The 24,673-nt window shown below is 37.4% G+C and overlaps 1 protein-coding gene across 1 annotated transcript in view; it reads right to left on the reverse strand.

Annotated features, from left to right (window-relative positions):
• Window positions 1-1,682: 1,682 nt before the first annotated feature.
• IGFBP4 (insulin like growth factor binding protein 4) overlaps window positions 1,683-24,673 on the reverse strand; it is a 40,768-nt gene continuing 17,777 nt past the window's right edge. The window contains exons 2-4 of the mRNA XM_072414807.1: window positions 12,619-12,776; window positions 10,684-10,812; window positions 1,683-9,843 (exon numbers count right to left, since the gene is read on the reverse strand). Of these exons, the coding sequence (XP_072270908.1) occupies window positions 9,709-9,843; window positions 10,684-10,812; window positions 12,619-12,776 (422 nt within the window). The 3' untranslated portion in view covers window positions 1,683-9,708. The remainder of the gene's footprint in view (window positions 9,844-10,683; window positions 10,813-12,618; window positions 12,777-24,673) is intronic.

The following is a 24,673-nucleotide window of genomic DNA, read 5'->3' on the forward strand; positions in this document are numbered from 1 at the left end:
GTGCCAGGAATATGTTATAGGGACTAACATTCCAAACATCACTGAAAGAGACACCAAAAATTTTTGCATTTTAACCTCCCTACAGAAGCCAAACTTTTTTACTTCTTGGGTGTGATCAGGTTAACTGTATGTCAATCAGAAGGTACATTTATTTGAATGGAGTAACTTACTGTTGTGTGTTCTAGCCATATTTGACTGAGAGTGGGGGCAGCCACTACAAAAGTCTTGGAGTCGTGCATGTGACAATGTCATGAGTGAGAAAGTCATTAGTAGGTCATTGGAGGATTGAGAAGTGTAGTCAGGGGAGTATTTTTCTATCAGGGCACAAAGGTATGTGGGACAAGAGTTGTGTAGGGCTTTGATGGCAAAACACAGGAGCTTGAATTTGATTCTAAGGTGAAATGGAAGCCAATGAAGAGAACTACAAAGAGATGCAGCAGAAGAGGAGTGGTGGGAAGGATGGATGAGTCTGGCTGCAGCATTCATAATAGATTGTAGATAGATAGATTGTAGAGGAGTCGGGTTAGTGGAATACCAGAGAGAAGGATGTTACAGTAGTCCAGATGAGAGATGATATGAACGTGTACAAGGAGTTTGGTGGTCTCCGGGGATAGATCGGGGCAGATTTTGGAGATGTTGCACAGGTGAAAGTGGTAGGACCTGGAAATGTTCTGAATGTGGAGGGGGGAAGGATGGTCTCCGGGGATAGATCGGGGCAGATTTTGGAGATGTTGCACAGGTGAAAGTGGTAGGACCTGGAAATGTTCTGAATGTGGAGGGGGGAAGGATAGGGCAGAATCAAAGTTGTCTGCTCCCTCCTCTCCCAGAATGCAGCTTGTGAGCCTTATGGTCACAGTCTTCTCTTTTCTACTGGTTTTCACTGCTTGACAGCTTTTTAACAAAATGTCCCTACCTGAAATTATTGCTGCCACATCTCCATTTAGTACTATATATGTATATAGCTGGTCTGCCAAAATTATAGCCCACCAACAGGGCCAAAGTACACTTGTGAAGTAAGAGGAGAGGTCTGGCAAGTTTGAACATTAAAGATTTACACAGATAATCTAAAAAATATGTATGCCATATCTGTGAAAAGACACCTCATGAAAACTTGTCTTTGGGAATATTGGTTTGATGCCTATTTTTCAGCAAGATGGGCGGAGGATCTTGGTTTAGAATTCTTGGTAGGCCTCATGTATAATTTCATAAGATCCCATTCATGATTGATTCTTGTGAAAATACTTTTTATCAATGATTATGCACTGTAAAGGAGGAGGAACTCAAGATAAAGAGCATTGAAAGTTTGATACAAGGGGAAGAATCTCAATTTGGCCCCCCCAATTGTTCCAGTTGTAAACACCATTAAAAAACTATTCCAGAGGATTCTTAGATCTCTCATTTTTTGGCACTACTCAATGCAGCAATATTACTGAAAACCGGGGTTATCAATGGCAAAATATCAGTCGCTTACTTTTAATGTAATGGCTTTGTGATTATGTAATTTAAGTCAATGCTGTAATTATACATTGGTCTTCATTATGGTAAAAAACCAATGCCACTTGATAAGCAAAAATTCATTGAGTTCTGTAGCCTCTGTTGCCACAATAGATGAACCCAGGTGCCACAGTGCTGTTTATTTCCCATGCTGATTAGGAAAGCAAAATATAAAATCATCAACCAGCTTTAATGAAATATCAGTGTTTTATTGCTTCACATTGCATTTCAAACAAAGTTGATATGTACATTACATTTCAAAATGCTACATTGATTTAAAGGCAGATATCCTTTGTCATGACAATTCTTGTTTCTAACTTTGTAAAGTAAACGCTAGCTTTGTTATTGGTCGATCAGACAGGTGGGTCACCCACACGTTTGTCACCTCTGTATGACAAGACATTTGCATTCACAAATATATTGTGGTCATTTCAAAAGACATTAAAACATTAAAAAAAAAATTATACTTAAAGTGGAAATCAAAGTGACAAAATGAGACTTTTAGATAAGTAACAATTGTGAAAGTACCATAAAAATCTTCTTAAATAAAGCCACATTATCTTGCTGTTTCAAACATTACAATCTAGAAGAATTAATTCTTGCAGCGACTCCAGATGTTGCATGTGATGTGGCTACCTGACAATGGCAGTAGTTAAAATCTACCAAGAAAACACCATAGGCATGACACAATGATGCATTTTGCTGTAAGCCAAGCTCTTTAGGCAAAGAAAGAAGTGTCATTGACACTGCATGCTCTGGCTTGGAGGCTTTGGAAGTGCTTGAACTATCACCATTTTATGATGGCCACATCCCATAGCAAAGGTTATATTACAACCAGGTCCAAGATTTAGTGCTTTATTTATATCCAGAATATATCCAGATATATATCCAGCAGACACATTTTTGATGAGAAATGTTCCTACTAAAAATCAAAGTTTTTTAACTTCCACTCATGTCTTGTCAACATCAAAATGTTTTTTGTTCAAGCACCATTTTAACTCCTCCAACCAAACCCATGTAACTACTTTGCGAATGTATATTATAAAATGCTGCAGATACAGACATGTTAAATTGGGCCAGTTAAGCCCTAGCATATGTTTGCATTGATTACTTTCTTTGCCATTACTATCCCTTCCGTCAAGTCTATCAAGCATTTAAGTGCATTTTTAAATGAAAGATCAAGGAACAGCAGGACCAAATAAAGCACAAGTCTACAAATTCCAGCATTGATGATGTCACAGCAGTTTTCATCATGGCAGAGATGCATGATAAACATACAGTACTACTAAGAATCAGTGACAGACTACCATAATATATATACAGACGCCAGAGAAAGTGGCATGCTGTATATACACTATGGTGATCCACATTTATATATTAAACTAAGGTATGCAAAGCACAGATCAGCTATAAGTATGGTCACCAATACTGATATGTTACAATATGGGGGTAACTATTTACTAAAAACTATTAGGTGAGATTGAACAGCCCTAAGGAACTAGCAATTATGCACTTACTACCCTTATAAATGCTAGACTACAATACTACAGAATATAGTAGATGAGCTGCTCTGGACTCTACGGGTATTGAAAACACCATAAGGGTCTGTATATTAAAGTGCTTTCGGTTTACAGTTGTATTAGCACCACACATTTTATTTTGCCACAGGACAGTGCCATTTACTCAGGATGTGCACTTCAGGAGCTGACTAAAAGGTAAATGTTTTAATCTAGAGCAGGGGTCGGCAAACTCCGGCCTTTAGGCCAGATACGACCTAGCTGGTAGTTCGTCCCGGCCTAACGCCCCCTGGCCGATCCGGCCTAATGCCGGCTGGATCTGCCAGGGGGCGTTAGGAACTACCGGAGCCGTAGCCTTCGGAGCTCCGGTTCCGCCTCCTTGCTGTTGTTCCCCTATTTACCGGGGCCGGCGTTGATACTGTCACCGCAGTAAACAGGGAACGCTCCCTGAAGGGAAATCCCTCTCCTCCACAATGCATACAGAGGAGAGGGATTTCACTTCAGGGGGCGTTCCCTGGTGGTGGGCGAAGCCATTAGGGCGGGGCTCAGAGTCCAGCCTCGTGTGCTCCCGCCTACCCCTAAAATCGCCTAGTGGCCATAAAGGTTTGCCAACCCCTGATCTAGAGGGTACTTCATTAAAAATACTTTAGTAAACAAGTAATTGTTAAATATGGCAAATACTATTATGTTTGCTATCCATATATTGATCTGCAGGCTTCTAACAGTGGGGGGCAAATTGCCATTTCTCCCCTTTAGCCCTCAAAGAGCATTTTTGGACTGCTCAGGTACAGGTCCAGTTTTTGTTGTGAACTAAATAAGTTATTTTTTTATTATATCACCAATGAATTAACTACTGATGGAACACATATGTATAAAGAGTACCTGTAAGCAGGAACCCCATTGTTCATACAAAACATACCAAAATGACCTTCCAAACTAATTCTATTGCTTCAACAGTTTGAGTCGCTAAACAATATGCTGATAGATCAGCACAACAACCAGGCAGAAACAGCATCAGAATCATCAGCTCTCTTATGACAGCTTTACTTTAAGAGCCAAAGACAGACAACACTTTGTGTGTTTGATTTAGGAGAAGAGCAAATTGGCATATTGGCAGCATTCCCAGATGCAGAAATGGAGACAAATAGATAATATGTTATATTTACAGATCCCAACAGCGTTGCCACTACAAATTATAGAACATGTTTGTGTTTAAATATTTTAGTGTTTTAGTTATTTACTGTTTAGTATTTTTCTTTTACAGATTTTTAGTGTAGGCTATACATATAGAGACAATTATGCACATTTTATACAAATATTAGATATTCAATTTGATGAAAACATCAAATCAGACCAAAATCTTTAAAAACCTTGGGCCTTTCTTGATCAATTTTGATTGAAAAATCAAACATTGACTGGGAAAGGCCTACCTATTATTGATCAAAGCTTGTATAGTTTTGTAACTCAGCATTGCTGACACTCTAGTAGATTATTTTTAATCCGAATTCTGCTTTAATCTGTTCAATATCTGGATGCAAGGTGTAAAATTATCTAGATTTCCTGATTAACCAGGGAAATATTTTTGTTTGTCAAATCTATATTGTCATATATCTAATGCACAGTTAAATAGCAAGGTAAAATATCTAAAAATAATCTACTGTTTGTTAATGTGCTTTGATATACAAAGCATTTTCCAACCAGAACTAAAAACATGAAAGATGTTGACTGCTAGCAACAGAGTTGTTACTTTATTTTTTTCTTGTCCATCATTTCTTTGCAATTAAGAAAAATAAAGGATTATACATAAAAACATGAAATATAGACTCTGGAATCCTACAAGCAACTCAAATAACATTTAAACTTAAAATGTATTACGACTTCTCAAGTATGTCATGGCATGTTTTAAAAAACCATAGGCTCAAATGTACTTATAACATTTACTACATTTATTCATTATATTCAAGTTTATTTATCATTTTTTTTTAATTTATTCATTTTTTATTTTGATAGTGAGAAAGAACAAGTATTAGGTCAAGAGTATAAAAAAGTGGTGGGGGGCATTGTTTAATGCCACCAGTCAAGTTTCACCTCTCAAAGAAAGAAAGCAATGTGAATAGCTGCACGGACACTCACATTGGTATATATCAACCCTAAAGTGCAAATAGCAAGAAGTGAAAACATACTACAGTTAAAGCAACTGATTAAGTATCAGATTTTTAGGCTAAGATTGAGACTGACTGCTACAGCAGGATCACAAAGGATTGGAGGATGTTAGATCTTATATAGGCTTATTAGGTAAAACAGTGCAAAGTGTAGTGGCAAAACACACAACGTGCACACAAGAGGGTCGTTGCCACAACCAAGCAACTAACATTTCCGAAAGAAGGTTAACATGGGCAATGCCCAACGTCCTGTTGGGACTGGTTTCCTTTAAAGTACATCTTAAGCCAAAGCTTTTTTTAGTGATGCCAAAAGTGATATCAGGCCGTCAACTTTTTCTATTGTTTGTATCCCATTTTTGTTCACTTCCTATTTTGCATACAGGAAGTGGGTGAAATTTCCCAAATTAGGGGAAAGTACTTTGTAAGGATAGCTATAGATAAATTATTAATTTAATCCAGTTGATCAACTTGTCTACCTCACACTGCAGTAGTAGATTCTTTAATACTTACTCTTGATTGATTATACCCAATCACTATACTTTCACCTGCTTAATCCCTCAGTTAATGATAAGCGTATGTACATTTTATTCAAAACTCAAGCAGAAATGTATTGGGAACGTTTGAAAAACCAACAGGAGCTTGTAATTTATTGTATAATTCAGAAATAAAGACACTGATTTATTGTTAATTTTTTGGAGTAATCAAATAGACTGCTTAGCTGAAGGGGTAAAAAATCATGTCCCAAACAGCCTGATTTTGACAGTTTTTACTGGAACTAGGATCCCTATTGTAAAAGTTCTCCTCACCTGAGTATCAGGGACAACTGAAAACTTTTTAACTTCCATCAATGTCTCTCCTGGAAAGAGTGATCTCTAAGAAGGATTTATTTTCTAAATGATAAATATCCTTTGAAAGGTTTCAAAACATTTTTTGCATGGCGTTACTAAATAGACCCAACAGTCATTGGGGTCCACCAATCTTTTCTTCGAAAGTATACATACAGAGATGATTGTTTTGTCAAATAAGTGAATAATTTTTGATATGTTTTCCATGGGTTACTGCTAAAAAAAGAAAAACTGTATTGAGGTACAATGGAAGCTACCACTGTTGACTTCTCAGTCTCCAAAACGGTAATTCCCTTTTAGCCATTCTAATCAAACAGCCTTAATTCTTTCAGAACAAATAAAGAAATTTGGATTACATTTTTGAAAAACCTAACTAGATCCCAAAAAATACTTATCTGACTCAAATAATGCTCCAGGTCTAAAATGTTCCTTCTTCCTTACAGAAGAGCGGGAGGCTCTAATGAATGTTTGTGTGACATAAAGAGTTCCCAATGGAGTGGTTCTCGCATGCTCCAATAGACTGTAGTGGTATAATGATATGATGACAAATGACATTGGGTTTTGACTGCAGTGTTTGACCACATGTTTCCAGTGGCAAAGAAAGGACACGTGACAGCATAGTTAGGTAAGTGGGGGTAGGGTGGTTTGGAGGGCTTTTTTAAAAAAATAAAATTGGTGAATGGGTGGCTTTTATTTTTGCCTGGAGATGAGCTTTCAATACCCTCAATAAAACCAAATGTTTTCCATTGCACCATCTCAATGCTCAAGTCATCCAGGTTCTCCTTAAGTTGCTACTTCAAAATTCCTACATTGCAAGCCTCAAAAGACAGGGGCTTGCTAATTCGATAAACCCCCCCAAATAATGCTAACAAAACCTAATTCATACAATTTGTTTAGGTATTATTTATGTTTTTACAGTTTTGAACATCATCTGATATTAAGCTGCATACATGGCTCACACATTACACTCCTTGTTGAAATTCCGATTAAACAGCTCCTCAAACTCTCAGCTATAACTTGAAAAGCCTCAAGCTTGTCATATGTGGACGGTTAGTCTAAAAATGATTATTCTTTTTAATGTCCCATTATCTCTCTGCAAAATAACATGGATAGGTCCTACCTATCTCTGGTGGCTAAGTACTCAAGGGCATTTTGCTTTGGAGATTCCATAGCTAGTCTAAAGAGCATCATAATAAGCAGGCATTAAGCAGCCGGAATCTATTATTTAGCCAGCATTTGCAGAGCTTAACCCAGTCCCAAAGCTCATTGAATACCTACTAAATATTTCAATATGTTGCCAAGTTTGCTAAAAACCCCTGATTCCTGTTAAATATTCCTGCATTTCCACATTAGGATTTGTAATAAACACTGCATTTAGAGTTCTTCCCTTTTCAAAGGCAAACCCCAGGAGGATAAATTAATACAGTTCTGCATTTATTCATCATTAAATGTATGTTTTTGATTGCACAAGTGTAATTCGCTGCAAATAAACCGTGTATCAGCTTTGCAGTACCTGTATAGCAGGAGCTCAGATTGGGAGAAGGAGACACAGCACGATCGGTCGGTTGTGCTGCAATACAAGAAAAGGGACCAAAGTGAGAGTTAAGCAGAAAGATAACTTTAGTTGTCTGCTGCTACTTCTCTCATTGCCCAATTACAAGCTGGGGAGGGACAAAAACTGTGATTTTTTTTAAAACTGCTCAAAAGGTAAAGGTCTCCTTCTGCCAGGGATGTGTAATATGATCAGTTTAGGCTCAGAAGTAGATGAATAAAATTGCAAATGCTTTGGCAGGGTACCAATATCTCAAATGTATTTCATCTGTGCATTTAGCTGTTTGTCTGCTATTCAAGTTTAAATGATTTGAATATGGTTGCTGAATTGATTATTCTCCAGACTGGCACTTATTGCACACATGTGCAATAATTGTCGTTGGAAAGGATCTTTCACAATCCTTTCCAGTGACAAACAACTGCATGAACGAGTGTACATACAGCCCTTTCTGCTCTATGGAGACGGGAGGGGGAGAACGATGGAGCGGCACCCCGCTGTACTCATTCCCCTTCACTTTCATTACGATTGTTCGTTGTCCGCCCTCTGTGGATCGCCCAGGATGGTGGTTCGGAAGACAAGCACTGTACACACACAAGATTCTCGCCTGATATCAGCCCTGAGCCAATTATCAGACAAGAACCATTGCACGTGTGTACGTGGCCCAAGTATACCCAAGCCTAAAGTCAAAAATGCAAAATAATCCTTTTCACCTGGTGACCACAATTCCTGTTGTAGAAGGTCAATGCTCACGTACTGTAGTATTTCTATGGTGGTAAATCATAGGGGTGACCTGGACAGGGCTGATAACACCGCTTGTGATTTCAGTGCAGCACAGGGCAGAGGGGGCAATAGCTTATTGATTTCTGGCTGCATCAACAGATATATTATTGCACACTTCTAACTTTTATAATATATACATTCAATGTTAAATTTTACCAAAAATGAGCAAAAAGAGTTTATAGTTTGTTTTTAGATACAAAGAAGGTTAAAGATTAACCTTGGATTAAAACCCCATTTAGTTCTGTTATGTATATAAAAAAATGGGATTACTTTGTTAATAGTATACTTTTTTTAATATAACTTGCTGTTAGCCTCCTGTTAGACCAGCATTGTTCTGCTGCTTCTTCACCATCCAGTCAAATGCTTAACTGGGTTTTGAACCAGGCTGTATTGCTTTATTCAATGACTCTTGTAGTCTTCAGCTAGGTCCAGGACCTTGTCGTGCTGGCTGAATGAGATGCCTGGGTCAAATGTACGTTATAAAAACTTTACTGGTGGGTAAAAGTTCACCTATGTTTTGAATGTATAACTGGAGTTTAACTTTAACAAATATGTATTTAGTTTTAGGATGCTTGACAATTTTAAGGTAATTATTAAATATTCCACCATATTAGACAAAAAACTTGCCTACTTGTGGCCAACATAATACTTGGTATTATTTAGCTTATTAGAATGCTACTCTCTGCACACTATTAAATCCTAAGACTCCCAAATCCTGACCTGCCAATGTCCTATAACTATTAAATAAAAGAAAGAAGCATTAAACCCCAACCTCCCATGTTTCCACAGTTATATGTCCTTGGAAATCGACAGTCTGCAGTTTAAAAGGAATGTCTTAGGCTTTTTAGCAGGGTAAGGTATCAACCCACAACTCTGCCTTTTTGGAAAATTTAATACTCCAAGGCCGATGACAAAAAAAATCAACTTTTTAAGTAGTGCTTATTAATCATTGTGTTCCCTTAAATTTATGTAGAATCCAGGAGTATCCACTACTGATTGTTGCCATTGGAAAACTCATATTGAATGCTGTTTTGGTAAGTCAACTAAGAAAAGTGGAGACAGAGAATATAGTTCCACCATTGCTATTGACTTAATATTATATATGTTATTTGATTCAGTGGATACTTCCAGAACCTTTACAAGTATATTAGGAAATTAATAAGCAGTGATTTACAAAAGTTGACGATGTACTTCCATAGAATATCAAATTTGCCAGGTAAGTGGAGACACCCTTTAAGTTCCTCTTGCAGTCGCTTGTAGATTCATCAGCGTAAAGAGTTTCAAGTCCCCGAGAACTAAATGTCTTTGTTGGATGTTCCAGGGGTTGGCGGTTTTCAAGTTAAACAAAGCTCGTTCCATTATTTTCTGATGAGTTCAGATCCCACTTGACAGTCTGGGTCATTCACAGGGTCATAGATGGAGCTTAGCTTGACACCAGTTTTTCGATCGACGCACCAGCATTTTCCACGCTGTCCGTCCAGAGCTGGATGGCACTGTAAGAAGTAGAAATAGCAACAAGAATATAAAAAAAGAGTATTATAGTAATTTTTATATAAAACGTAACAAATATAAAGCGGGCTGTCTACAAAAGTGGGGCAGCAAGCATGCAGTTTCCCCTTCCATCATGACCATTCAAGCCCCCCGGAACCTTTTCTCATAATAGGTTTACTTTAAAAACTGTTGAGATAAAATATTAGCAATACTAGGAATGTGTTTTCATTGAGTTGGCTATTCATAAGCTTCAAACGCCAGGAGTTTATTGTTCAGATCCTTCGTCTAATTTGTGGGTCATGTTGGATTTGTAACCCCTATTCATACACCACTTAATTTATTCACAACTACCATATATGCTCAAATATAAACCTAAAAATGTACATTTAATATCATTTATTATTCGAATTACTAGGCTGGGGGAGGAGGATTGATATAGCTTATCTGTCCAGGTTCCAGTTATTCGGTGTCCTTTATGCAGCCAATGTTCAACCCCTTCCCCACCAGGATTCCTATTTCCCCGCACCTTAATTTATGTTTATGTGTACTGTTTTGTAAATTATCCTGGGGTTTGAATTTATTTTTTATTTTGTCGCATTGTGGCTGAATGGGTGATGCATTGTAATGAGGGCTTACAATACAATTGCAGCAAGAGTACAATACAACTATAAGCAACAACTGTGAATGATAGGGCTGATAGATATGGGCACACAAGTGGGCAGGCTTTAACCAGGACATGTAAATTATACTTACCATTCCCCCCCCCCAGCTTGGAGTCAACCATTTTTAGCTATTTTACAAGGTAAAATGTTATATGCTTGACTTGTTTCCTCTTTCCTTACCTGCTTTGGATTGAAGTAGCCATCTCGGTCACAGTTTGGTATTGGGGTACTTAAAAAATCCTCCTGTGTTTTGGTCCTGAGTGATGCTAATCTCTCCAGTGCTATGTTCAATGCCATGTGACAGGTACCCTACAAAAAAAGCCAAAGTGTTTATCGAAGCCCACTTACAGATAAAACTAAACAAAAAATTTGGGTCGAGTTGGTTGGCTTATTTCTACGTGTAACCCTATTGGGAGGATCTTTCCTTACTTTGAGGTCATTCAGATGGACAGAAAAGAAATCTCTCCAATAGCCTTGACAGGTTTAATTATTCTCCACTGAAAGCACTTTTCTGACATTTTACTTTAAACATATTAGTATGATAAACAATCTCTCCCCTTTGGGTCACTATTCTTCTTTGGATCTTCTCTTTGCAGTCCTCATTACACAGTAAATGCAGAGTCATGTGGCAACATTACATAAGTATATATTTAAAGCATTTTAAAGCATATCAGGCTCAGAGTGAATCCCCAAAACATGTCTATGTCTGTTTATTGGGAATGTAAGCAAATTAACTTTGTGGCTGTGACACTGTCTGTATGTCTAAATAGATGTATATTATTCCATGGATCACCAGGTGAAAATACTGTGGGAAAAAAACCTAAATAAAAACAGTTATGCAGTTACCCCATTTAGGGACTGGTACCCTACAATATTTAAGGTATTTGTTTTGGATTTAGATGCACCTAAATGTATTTTAAATGCAAATTGGAATTTGTTATGATATCTACCTTTTCTAATGTTCTGCCCAGGATGGCCCAGACCTCGTTTTGCTCAGTCTATCTATGTATAGAAATACCATCCGAATCCCATGACTCTCTAATAGGATATGGATTATTATTGTTATGTATGATAATTGCCTTTTTGAATACATAATTATTGAATACAATATTTCTAGCCTCAAAACCCCCCCTCTCTTTTTTGTTTTACCAGTAAGATCTGCCCATCGGGTGTCAGGGAATATATTGATAAGAAGGTAGTATTTCTTGATAAGGTATTATTAAACTGTGAGTAGCATCGGTTATATTGCTTGTCATATTCCAGTTAATGTTAAATGGTCTGGTTAGTGTATTCCAGGCCTAAAAAATAAAGAAATCAACTTAGGTCCAAAGTGGGAGCATTTTAAGCAGAGAGATGATGTCCAGTCTCTTTTGTGTTCTTAACTTTCTAGTTGGCAGACCATGCTCTGCAGTGAAAGTCCGGATCTATTTGGGTTGTCTGTAAGGGGTATCTGAATCACAAAACAGGCTGAATAAAAAAAACAAGTCTTGTGGCAGGTAATGATTTCCAGTTCCCAAATATGTATTTCAACTGTGTATTTAACTGCCCCCAGCTTCAATCATTTATTCAAATATTCCAGTCTAATACAGCATAGTCTACGTATTCTGGAACAGAGGCACAGGGGACTTACAGGAGAATTTAAAAAGTAAGTTTCTGTAATTTTTGTATGTTTTGTTAGATATTGTCTATATTAGTTATTGTAATGTTTCTGTTGTATAGTATTTCTGTATATTACACCTATATTTCTTTTTATGTACAGCACCTTGGAAGATGATGGTGCCTTATTAATAATAAAATATAAAAAAAGTTGTTTATCTGCCTGAGAGAGTTTGAGAAAAAATACAGCATACTTTCATAAAAAAATAACAAGATAAAAATGAATAGCTCATTTGAAGATAAAAATACCCAAATCAGCTTTCCCTGGAATATTCACCCTAAACCTAGGGATTTCACCCACTATACAGGGACTGCAATAAGCTCATGCCAGACCATATCCAGGTACTTCCACTATTTTTATATTAAGTATAAAAATATACTTTATTTTTTGGTAATGATTACAGATCTGCATTACCTTGTGAAAATCAATATTAATGACCCTTATAAAGCTTCACTTACCATCTGAGTTGGTAAATTATTAATCGTTTGACGGGTATAAGTCAGCTTCTTCATTTTCTGCATATTGTTCCGGTTTGCTTTGGCTTGTTCTTTCTGGAGACATGTTTTGTCATTCGTAGGGCATGGATTTAGGCTGATATTGGGATGCTCATCTTCAGCTGAAAAAAACGTATAGACTAACATCAAAATCACTTTAAAATTTCTGAAGTTTTCTACAATGTGGAAGAATGCAAAGAAAAACCTGATGGTTAGGATTAAAGGTATGGGCTATTGTAAGGCTGCGCCTGGCAATAACTGTTTAGGGGTGCAGGCTGACGCCTTCACTAGCAGAGTTGATCTAAGGATCTCATGTCCTTTTACCATACCAAATGTATGTAAATATTTGCATTGGTACAAGTTAAAATAACTAAATATATATTTAAAGCATAGCTAAACCCCAAAACTAAAATGTATTAAATTGTAACTGATCAGTCCTTAGATCTGGTGGCTGTATTAGCTTTCAGATTTTTTACTTTCACCCATTGATTCTGCTAAACACATTTTCCCTTGTCTCTCACTGTACTGTATCTGTAGAAGAACATTACTATCACCCTAGTTGCTCTCTTTATTTAGACAACAAACACCTACCATTTTGAGGTTCTATATACAGCATACATAAAGATTTTTAAGACATTTATGGTTTTATGATCGGAGCACTTGAGATATTCTGGTTGTCATAAAATTCTCTCAGTGTCGTAACGTCATAATTATAATTTTTTTTAGCAGAGTGCATTGGCTAACTTTTTGTGCTCGCTAATGGCTGTGATTTTTTTTCTTTAATCATTAAACACAAATTTGTTGTTATATTGCACTAGTCTAGCTTTTCTTGACCTTTTCACAAGGGGAAACACATAAACTATTTGTCATCTCCTCAGGAAACCCCTGCCATAAATACTAAATCACAGTATATTTTCATGGTGATCAGTGGGAAGAATATGTCTTACAGATGATTGGTATCACCTAAACTGATGTGAGATGCACAAATTGCTCATAGCTCAAGGAACCCCTAGCAACGTCTAGAGGAATCCTAAATGCCACAGATCCCTCATTGAGAAATGCTGCTTTAGTCAGTATGAGGATCTGTTATTTACTTAAGTTCAGAGTAATGGAAAGAAGCTGGAAGCTATGGCCATAGAGTTAGAAGATTTATGGTTATTTTCCTAAAAGTAATTTTGGAAGAAAACCAATCCACAGTATTAGGAAATCCATCATCCAAAATCTAGTGACTAGATATAGAGTACAACAGATAGTCCATGTATACCTACCTAAAGTTCTAACATAAAAGTACTGTTGCAAGGATATATATTTAACTATATATTTGTCTCTTTCCAGTGACAATAATATATTAAAGTTTTTCAGGCAGTGTTGATTGTGAAGTTTTATGTGTTAGGCGGTACGCACATGGCAATATGATGGGATGCTACTCTACTGGACGTCTATTCTGTATGTGAAAAATAGACCTATAGACTAACTGACTATTAATTTATGATTATTATAAGTAACGTGAATGCTGTATAACAGAACAAAATGTTTTGTAAGGGGAAATGGCCAAATGCCATGTATATAGTGGGGACCTGGCCAGGAGGCTTTCCTATGATGCCCATAATCTATACTGATGTAATGAAATACCTTGGCAGAACCCCTCTTACAGACAATGTGGTATGGGGAGATAATGGTTTCCTGTCTGAGATGTACCCATGCGCAGTATTCATCAGTATCAGTATTCATGTGAATTTGGATTAGAATGGAAAGTAGACCCAAGTTGTGTCACCACATATGGGCCTCCCTATGTACTATTAATAGTGGGCTCACTATAGTGAGGGTAAAGGTTACTAGTTGGTTGCTATATATATATATATATATATATATATACATATATATATATACCCCAAATCACAGGATCACAGGTGGATCATCCACAAGAAGTCCAAAGCAAGAGCCCATACTCCAGACATTTCTGCAAACACTACTTCCCAACAAACCTGTTGTATGGTTTGACCATTGGTTTTATTATACAATAAATCTTTCAAGTCTCCAACACATGAAGTTTGAATTATTCTCTTTTACCAAATGCTAGTGTCACCACTTAAATGCAAGGAGATTGATCAAATTTTTTTTTTTTTATCATGAAAAGAAATTTGACACATTCATAAACCAATGTGCTTTTGGTTCCCAAATAAGCCTCATATAGGAAAGGTCTTTATTCCATTAAGATTTGTGGCAAAAAAAGAATCCAAAACATAAATATGCACCATTCATGTTCCCTGATAAAGCTATTGCAAGATACAATTAACTTCAACATCAGCAATTTGCGATTTTAATCACAAAACACAACCTAAACCAGGCTTGCCAAAAATGTTGGATGGCCACAGCGAGTGGGAAAGAGTGAAAGTTAAAATACATAAAACTCCTTAATATATTCCCCGTACTCATACATAGCACTCAGCCATTGCAGAGATGAGGTAGATTTTTAGAACCTGAAGTTTAACACCTTAATTTAAATTTCATCATCAGGACATCAACCTTTAACCCAAACATAATTTATAAAGTCCTTTAATAGTGCTAGAATAAGCTTAATTCTGTCCATTTACGGACGACATGAAACACATTGAAAGAATTTAGCAGTGTCCGGAAAATCCCAAACCTGAGTAACAAGCAAACTTCCTAACTCAAGTTGTTAACACTTATTAGAAAGTTCCCTAATACTTTTCTCTGACTTTTCATCGCCACATTTAGATTCTTGGCTTTCGCTCTTTCTTCTCACCATACCTTAGATGCTTTTTCTCTAGTCCATATACTATACAAAGTACTAAGTTACCAAACTAAGAGATCCTTTATCTTTAAATAAATTCAGAATTCACTGACAAACCTACCTGACTACCTGCATTTCTTAGTACCTCAGTAAGTCATTACTGTTCATAACAGTAAGTCATTACTGTTCATAAATATGAAATTTGAGCTCAGATCTAATTAAACTCTTCAGTTATGATAGAATTTGATAATCAAGATTCTTTTTTGGCTTACAGAAAAAAATACAAACATGGACAAAGGACTGGTTAGTCATAGCAGCTATTTACACAGAAAACCAAAGGGGTTACTAACAGGTATTTTCTACTTGAACACAAAGAATGGGTAATTAGTGACGGTTTTTGTATTTAAAAGTACTAGGTCTCACATTGAAAAGCTATTGTATCTGACTTACACTCTTAAAAGTCTTATCAGATACCAAGCTCTAATAATGTCCACTTACCTATACCAATAGTGTTGTTTTAAAAAATTTGTCTTTTGCATATAATACATAGTTATGCAGAAGACTTTTTAAATTTGGCCTTCTGATTTGACCTCTCTATGTTGTTTGCGAAAAAGCACAAAACTGGGTTCCACAGTTTATATGCTATTGATCCCTGAGCAAAAAATAAACCTCAGTTTTCCACAAAACCTTTCACAAGCCCTGTCCGTCTTTTTCCTAGAAAATAAATAACATGGTATAAAACCTGTGTCAAAAGTTGATTTCATTTATAGCAATGGCAGCCAAAATCAATATAGTAACCATTAAGTCATCATCGCCAACTCGGTCTTTGGATGCTGCGAATGATTGAATCTAAATTATGATCCCTGAAAATATCAATTCTAAATTCCAGATATACTTTCTCATAGGGAGAATTATTCTTTTGCAGAAGATAATCCTACCAGGTGCTTTATGTGTGAGAGAGTGTATATGGGGAGTAGTGATGGTGTTCGAATTTGGGTTGTCCTTATATTCGACCCGAATATGGCTGTTCGAATTTTGATAGACCCGACCTGAAAAACACGGTATTCGACAGTAAAAACTCGACTTGTTCCCATTCATCACCTGTAGGGCCCTGTGTTCTTGGGTAGAGTTTCTCTTTTCAAGAATACATAGTACAGCGCTGCAACAGCGATCGCTGTTGCCGCCCTGTGCTATTACTATGTGTTCTTGGATAGAGTTTCTCAATCCAAGAACACTGGTCCCTACAGGTGATGAATAGGGACAAGTCCCCATTCATCACCTATGATTCTTGGATAGAGAAACTCTATCCAAGAACACATAGTAGTAGCACAGCACGGAAACAGCAATAGAACACCTACAACTAGTAAAGGGCCGCAAAAGCAATCTGATTGCTCTTGCAGCCCTTTAAAGACCCTAAAAAAACCTGAGTTCTCGCACCATTGACTTCAATGGTGTTCGAATTCGGCATTTGATCACCAGGACAATTTCCCACTATTCGATCGAATAGCTGTCGAATCGAATAGTGAGCTATTCAGCCAACACTAATGGGGAGATGTAGCAGGAGACACAGTCTGGTTGTTGACCCATGGATTAATCGGGAAAAGCAGGCAATGTCACCCCATTCAAGGGATCCAAGTCTTCATTTAAGATCCAGATTTATTGCTAAAACTCCAACCCATACAAACTCCTGAAATGGACACGTTTTACTCTAAACCGATGTTAATCATATTGTTTTATTAAGGTCAGAAACACAGGAGATCACTGGTACTAATTGTCCGATATTGTCACATTCTGCAGTGGCTTCACAGCTATTTTTTCTGATAAGCTGAAAACTGAGTATATTTAAAAGTTAAGCATTTAATATACAATACAAGAATGCCAAAGAGCTATTGTTTAGCTAAATTAAAAATCAAACCACAAGTATTCCCCTTTTAGGCTTTTCACTGACACCTTACACTGATCTGCCATGCCTACTTCTATGTATTTGATTTGACATATCTCTTTATCACTGAACCTAGGTGTCAGTATCCTGATGCAAACTCCAATCCAAACCTGATACAACATTCAGATCAGAAGTGGCCTGTACAAACATCAGAAATCCTTATCTCTATAATAATTCCAGGTTAGTGACCTGTGAGCCAATAATTCCCAGAAATTCAGAATAATGAAAGCTGGTCACTGCCAAACAGCCAGTATTGCTAACATATTTCTATCATGATAAATGTACTATATAAATAAAAGACACATACAGGGTATTTGGAATAAATGTACACATGGCAAGAAGACATTACTATATTCCAGTCTACAACAGGAAAATAGCTGGCACATGTCTCCTTTTCTGCACAATCCTATCATATTGCAAACTATTCCATACTCCTCATATCCTGCAGAATGTCCTACTAGGTGGGTGGCAGGATGCAAATTACTACAACAAGCAGCATGCAAGCATACTGCCAATTTTTTGCTTTTTTTCCTTTTCCTTTATTTCCTCGTTTTTATGTATGTTGGCAAACACAAGTACATTTGGTGTTCACTTTTCACACCACCGGATAAAGGATGTGGATTTATTTTGGTCTATTCTGATTCCTAGAGGAAGTATATGAGTTCATTAGGTTTCTTACCTGTCTAGGAGTCTCTTTTAAGTATAGAGATAGCCCCTATCCAGGTACTTGGTCAGCTGATCATGAGAAAAGCAGTCAAACTGGCTAAGTGGACAACTATTGTCCCATCATAATGCTTTTGCCCCCTTTTAGAAGACGGCCAAGTGACATACCCTGTGCACTTTATTTTTTTTTTACACACATGCAGGCTTCCAAAAAAAATACTAGAACCTCTATACCAGAGAAAACCAATACACAAAATGACTAACAACTGGAACTAGAGAAAGCTAGGGCTGATGGTTATAGCAGGTTATTGCTGCCAATTAAAATTAATCTTTTATTCCTTGGGAAAACGTCATCTGAGTGGTTTCAATTAGCAGCAGCTCTAATTTAAATGCAGCTATCTTTAATTTTATTATGCAGATGAAGGTAATAGTCTTTTCCACAGGTCAAGGATGGTTTCTCCTTGCTCTGCAGAATGGTAGTGATCAGTGAAAGGATAGGGAGTCTGATCCAGGGACACAGACAGAGAGGAGCCAGGAAAAGTGTTAACGTTTTGGGGAGTTGCTGCCTTTGGCAAATTTACTAGCAAAATAAAATCAAAGCTACAGTGCAAACTCCAGTGTTGGGTCCAAGGTGTTAATGGGGTCACCCTTCTCTTCGTTGCCCCTCCTCCCCATCTCACTGTCTGTTTTCTGCTGCTCTACAGCTCTAGTTTTCTTATGAGCTCATGGAAAGTCTGACAGGCCCTCCAGAAGGTGCTGGCTAGCCCATGTGTATTTCTCTCTAGCAGAGCTGGCGTGACATCCATCCAAGATGGTAATCTCAGAAAGCAGCCTGGAGCTGGGCCAGGCTGGCAAGTGATTTTCCTACTTTATGGGCAACAAGGGAGGATGTAAGGAATTTTAACGTCTTGACTGCTGGAAGACTGTACAGGATGCTGAAAAGTTATGAACCCGAGCAAAGTTTTCATATTGTTGAGTAAAGAAATATCAAGACAGCAACAGACATTATTCCTCACGTTTGTCTCACTAAAAGCTTTACCACAGCCAAAACAATGGTTATTTGTCAAGTTTTTATAGCAGTCTGTGACTCTACTGAGAAGACTGATTAGAAATGAGGATAATGGGGCACTGGGACAGAAAGGCCCTGACAGCAGTAACAAATGTTACAGAGATTCTACACTTACTCACTGTACTAAAATATGTTTTGTTCCTGTCTTTGGAAATATTTTCCATCACCTTCTGTTCTGCATTAAAAAACAGTCAGTTTTCACAGTTTGTGGAAAAAAATGGCATTTTGCTGCTGTCCATATTTGTCTATGAAAAAAGACTAGAACTAGTAAAACAGCCCCCTTTTAGTGGCTTATGTAATAAACATGCTGAATTACCCAGAGTCGGTGTAATTACCAATTGGCGGCGGAGCAGGCAGCAGTGAGACTAAATGACTAGGGGGAGTAACCGCAATCCCATCCAATCAGATCTGACCTTTCAGCGAGTGGATGTCCAACAGTATTGTGGGATTGCACCCCCATCCAGAACTTAGGTAACTTCTGTCTGTAAGTGTAAACATCCAACCTTCATACAAAGCATTGCATTTTCAAATAAATTATAAAGTATTACCCTACTTCCAAGGCCACAAGGATAATATATCAGAACACAGCCTCAGTGACTGTGGTATCATGGTTTATAAAGAACCCTTAGGATTTGCCCGCTACACTACACAATCAGCTATTAAAATTTGCTAATATAGCTAAGGCAGTATTGAATTTCAGTTTTGAGTGGTCAGAAGTAGTCCACTTCTCTCTGCACTAGCAACCATTTTGTTAAGGTTCTTAACAAACATCTAGCCTATTTCCGGGCCACTATTGATGCAGTTCTCCGATTCGATTTTAAAAGCTCATATACAATTTTTGGGGTAATATGATGTCACCACTGGGGATGGGCAAGGTGAACATCAAACTATAAAATTACACATAAATTTTGCTTTCAAATTTGCTGATATTTGTCAACAAGTTGCCCTCAACCGGGAGGCCTGAGGAAGTAAAAAATCTAGGTCCCTCCTGGTATTGCACTGTACAATGAAAGTGGGGAAAAGTCCTGACCCTTCTATGGATGTGCCAAAGTTACATCATCAGTGACCAACCAACTGGTGACAAAAGACCAGTTGGACCATAAGAAGATGATGCTGTACCTGCAAATCAGTAATGACGGGAAGCACAGGCTAAGCTTTGCTGGTAGTGGTTACATTAGCAGTTATGTTTGCCATGATTTGCATGTATGTTGTACCATAAATATTGACCTTTTATGAATGCTAATACTTAGTACACAGTTCTGTGATATAAAATATTTAGATTTTTTACTCTTACAGCATGTCCTACTCAAATTTTCTTTATCTGTTCTACAGTGTTCCCTCTCTTTCCATCATTTCCTATTCCATGTCCCCACACCCCATGTCTTCTTCTCCAATTCTATATTCAAGTCTTTGTTATCAACTCAAATTATTTATAAAAGGAACATTTCTAGAATAAAACTGCAGTTTCAGACTTCTCGTTGTGTGTCTTCTGTCATGCGAATCCCCTGACTCCAAAGCTTTAAGACATTAACCAAACAAGTATGCGGATAAGTACTTTTGACTTTACTTTGACTTTCCTAATCTGATTACTTGCTCTATGCCATTGCCCAGGAAATTATTTAAACTAAAGGTTTAGCATAACAACCAATTGGCTAGCATTTTTAAACAAGGTCAGCCTCCATTAGTCTTGATTAAATTGTTCTTCTCTCTTGCTTACTTCATTTTTCTATATGCCAGAGCTTCACCTACTGGTTAGGTAGAATACTACATAGTATTCACATGCAATATTCTACACTTACATGATGACTTCATACCCCCCTTCCCCTCCAACCAGTGTTTCTCACCCAGGTTTCCGAGGAACCCTATGGTTCCCTCAGAGGTTGCTAGGGGTTCATATTTTTTTTAATTGTGATCTAACCATGTCTATATGGCTCCCCTTTTTTGCTAATGGGCCCTATTTGCAGTAACAGAGTAGACAGGTTTCCTTTCATTTATCCCTTTGTTCATTCTCCTTCACAATCTCTGCACAGATCTCACATAACTCCATCACTCATCTATTCCACCGTGTTCCTTTAGTATTCCTACAAAAATATGTTTCATTCGCTACTTATTTCTCATTTATAAATCAACACAAACTGTGCATGTCTCCTGCATGGTCCCAGCATTGTTTCTCCCGCATTCTAATCCTATAATCTGCAATTCCAAAAGTATCCTCTCCTACTTTTTATCTTGCCTTAAAGGTGACCTTTTTCTGGATAAGAAAGCTGTCATTGTTACTACTTTTTTTGTCCTTTCTTAAAAAAATTAAAGGCTCCTGTCCACTATATAGTTTTTGGTGTCGTACAGATGGGCCGCTTCTTGTTTGTTTAGCTGGGCATGTACTTTCAATAAATAATACAATACCCACCTTATTCTATCTATAGCAGAAAGATAGCCGTGGCCTACTTCAAGCTACTGTGGCCTTTCCAAAGGCTAAAGAGGATTTTTGTTGGATAATGTACACAAGGTCGTGTCTCTGAGCAAGATGCATAATGTTCTTGGTAAGGAACTGGGATTTTGGGTTATTAGTACAGTTTTCCTCATAAGGGTCATTTTTGCTCTTGTACAGCAAGTACACTTACAGTTTAAAGAATGTCAACCAGGATTTAAAAGAGTTCTCCATTAAATCTTTCTCTTCCTTGTCTCCTCCATTTTCCAGTTCCCTTCATCTTGCTACTTATTACACTTTGCTTGCAGGTGATGTGTGCCTAGCCCACATGCGTTTCCTTCTGATATCCAGGAAATCCTTGCAGATTACTCCCTGTCGAAGCTTTATTGCTTTAAACTCTAGGAATGTGTGGCCAGTCTCCAGCTCTCTCTGCTGCTCTGCAGTCTCCAGCTGCTGAGAGGGCCATAGACCAGATCCCTCTTCCTCCACCTCCTCCTTTTCTGAGCTTAAATGTGTCTAGTTCTATAACATGCTAGCTGGAGCTAAGAGCTGAATCCCCCAGCCGTTATGCCAGCGTCAACCACCTTGCTGCTAAAGAACAACAGAACTTTGTTTAAAAACTTTGGAAATATAAAACCCCTTCGGGCACCATTTCTCCATTAGACATTTTATCCTGTAACATATTTACCCAACTGAATCACCATTAGTTTTCTAAATATCACTGTATCCTGTATAAATTACCATTTGTTTAAAGTTATCCTATTGACTGCATAAAGAAATGTTCAGTTAGCTACGTCCTTCTGGTTCACTTCCTTTCTCATAGCGATTGTCATGGGTGATCTGTACACATATGGGCAGACCGTTAAACAGATACAAACCTTTTTTTTATCATCTGATATGTAGGCAAATTCTTTACATAAGATTTTTAATAAAACTCTGGTCCTCTACTCTACTGAAATTGGTTACACCAATATCACTGCACAGTCAACTTCTCACAATATGCATTGAAAGCTGCAACATAGACCCCCACTTCCTCCCTGGAGAAAGTTCAGCATCATCTAGCCAAGTGTTTCTCAACCAGGGTTCATAAGAGGTTGCTAGATGTACCTTGAACAATAGCTAATTTGTACATGTAAGTTCAATTACCACTGACACAGATGATCTTTTGACTATTATACAGGTGTCATACATCCCACTGGCCATCACAATAATGTACTGCGAGCTGTGGATTTTGGTTTTATTGTTAGGAGTTCCCCAAGACCTAAAAGTTATTTTAACAGTTCTCTCATGTTAAAAAGTTTGAGAAAAGCTGATCTAGCCTTTTCCTCCCCAATCTGACTGTCCCATGTCTTCTTCTTCATTATTTGGAATGTAGTCATTTTTATCATGAAAGCTCAGAGGTCAGCATTACCATAGTTTCCCGTTTCAGCACCCCTCTTCCTCTCGCCATAATCTACCATCATAGTGACCAGAAAGACAAAGACGGTAATGTCCCTTAATCTAAAAAAAGTATGTAATAAAAATTGAAAAGATTGGAGATAAATATAATTAGCATTTTGCTCTGGGAGAAAATTAAAGGAGACTGGGAAGGCAGAATTAACTTTAGCTTTAAGGTTCACCAACACCAACACATGTTGTATTTGAAAATATGGCTTGGTTCGTAGTTTCTGAGACCAGCTGCATAAATCAAGTCAGGCTTCTGCCTTTTGCACCAGATATTCATTGAGCAGATACATAGAAAGGAAACACAAATGAAAAGTACAACTAAAGGCACCAATATGACCAGTTAAACCAATACCAAATTCAGTTACTGCGTTACCAGGAGACGGTATTCTAAATTCAGTAGCAATGCACATTGATACCACACCAAAAAAGCGCCATTAGGTAGGCATCATTGGCAGGATTAACAGATAATTATGAGACTTTGCAAAAGGTCCAAAAAAACTGTTTTGCATGCAGTTTTTATTTACACAATTTATTGTTTTCTGCTTTTTAATCCTACACAGTAATTGTGCTTTATTGCTGATTGTCGCAATGCAACTTCATGGGACCTATTTGTAAAGTGGCTGTTTACCAGAAAAATAAATTATTCATATACAAATATTGCCATTTCCATTGTACTGCATTCAGCTGCAAAGATTTCTTCTTTTTAGCAAGATCACCACTTTCCAAAAGTCATGATATGGGCTGCCATGCAAGTTTATGACCAATGGAGATCAGTGAGTTGAGTTTCTCATCCTCAATTAAGATTCATTATGGTAAGGAAATCAATCACTTATTGTCACTACTTTAAAAGTATTATTATTATACAGTATTTATATAGCACCACTTTATTACACAGCACTGTACAAAGTCCATAGTCATGTACCTAAATGTCCCTCAAAGGAGCTCACAATCTAATGTGCCTAACGTAGTCATATGTAAATAATGTAGCCTAATGTCAATTTTTAGGGGGAAGCTAATTAACCACACTGCATGCTTTTGGGATGCGCGAGGAAACCCATGCAGATACAGGGAGAACCTGCAAACCCCATGCAGATAATGGCCTGGCTGGGAAATCAAACCTGGAACCTAGCACTGCAAAGGCTTTAGTGCTAACCCCTGAGCCACATTTCCTTTTATATAGTGCTGATATTAAACATTCACATGCTGCTCAATATATCCCACTCCTTGAAAGTTGCTATCATAATGGGATAACCATTGTTGAACACGTCATTGGGTTTAGGTTTTTAATGTTTTTGTTGACCAGTATAAATCATATTACTAAAAAAAGAATAGGTTTTGAAACAATGTAAGATATCAACCATATTGTGTCTTATCATGCAGTTTATTCAATAATTTTTTAGTGTGGTTAACAGATACAGTATAATATGTTTTGGACCTCATCTATAGACAGTGATACCCGACAGTGTTACATATAGGCATTTGAAGACTGCACATTCTTGAACATTCTGGATAGACCGCAAGTTTAAAGGGATTACATTTTTTATATTAGTATTAAAATTAAAAGTTACCTCCACTGGTGTATCCCCCCTGTCTCTGTCACCGCATAAGTAGACAATTATGCATATAAGGCAATTATGTAAAACCTGGAATCTGCAAAGTTCTTGTCTCACAGTGATTTGCTACTAAATTACAACGTTGCATTCTGATCAGTGGGGA

The sequence above is a fragment of the Pyxicephalus adspersus genome, chromosome 6, assembly GCF_032062135.1.
Source record: "Pyxicephalus adspersus chromosome 6, UCB_Pads_2.0, whole genome shotgun sequence".
NCBI lineage: Eukaryota > Metazoa > Chordata > Amphibia > Anura > Pyxicephalidae > Pyxicephalus > Pyxicephalus adspersus.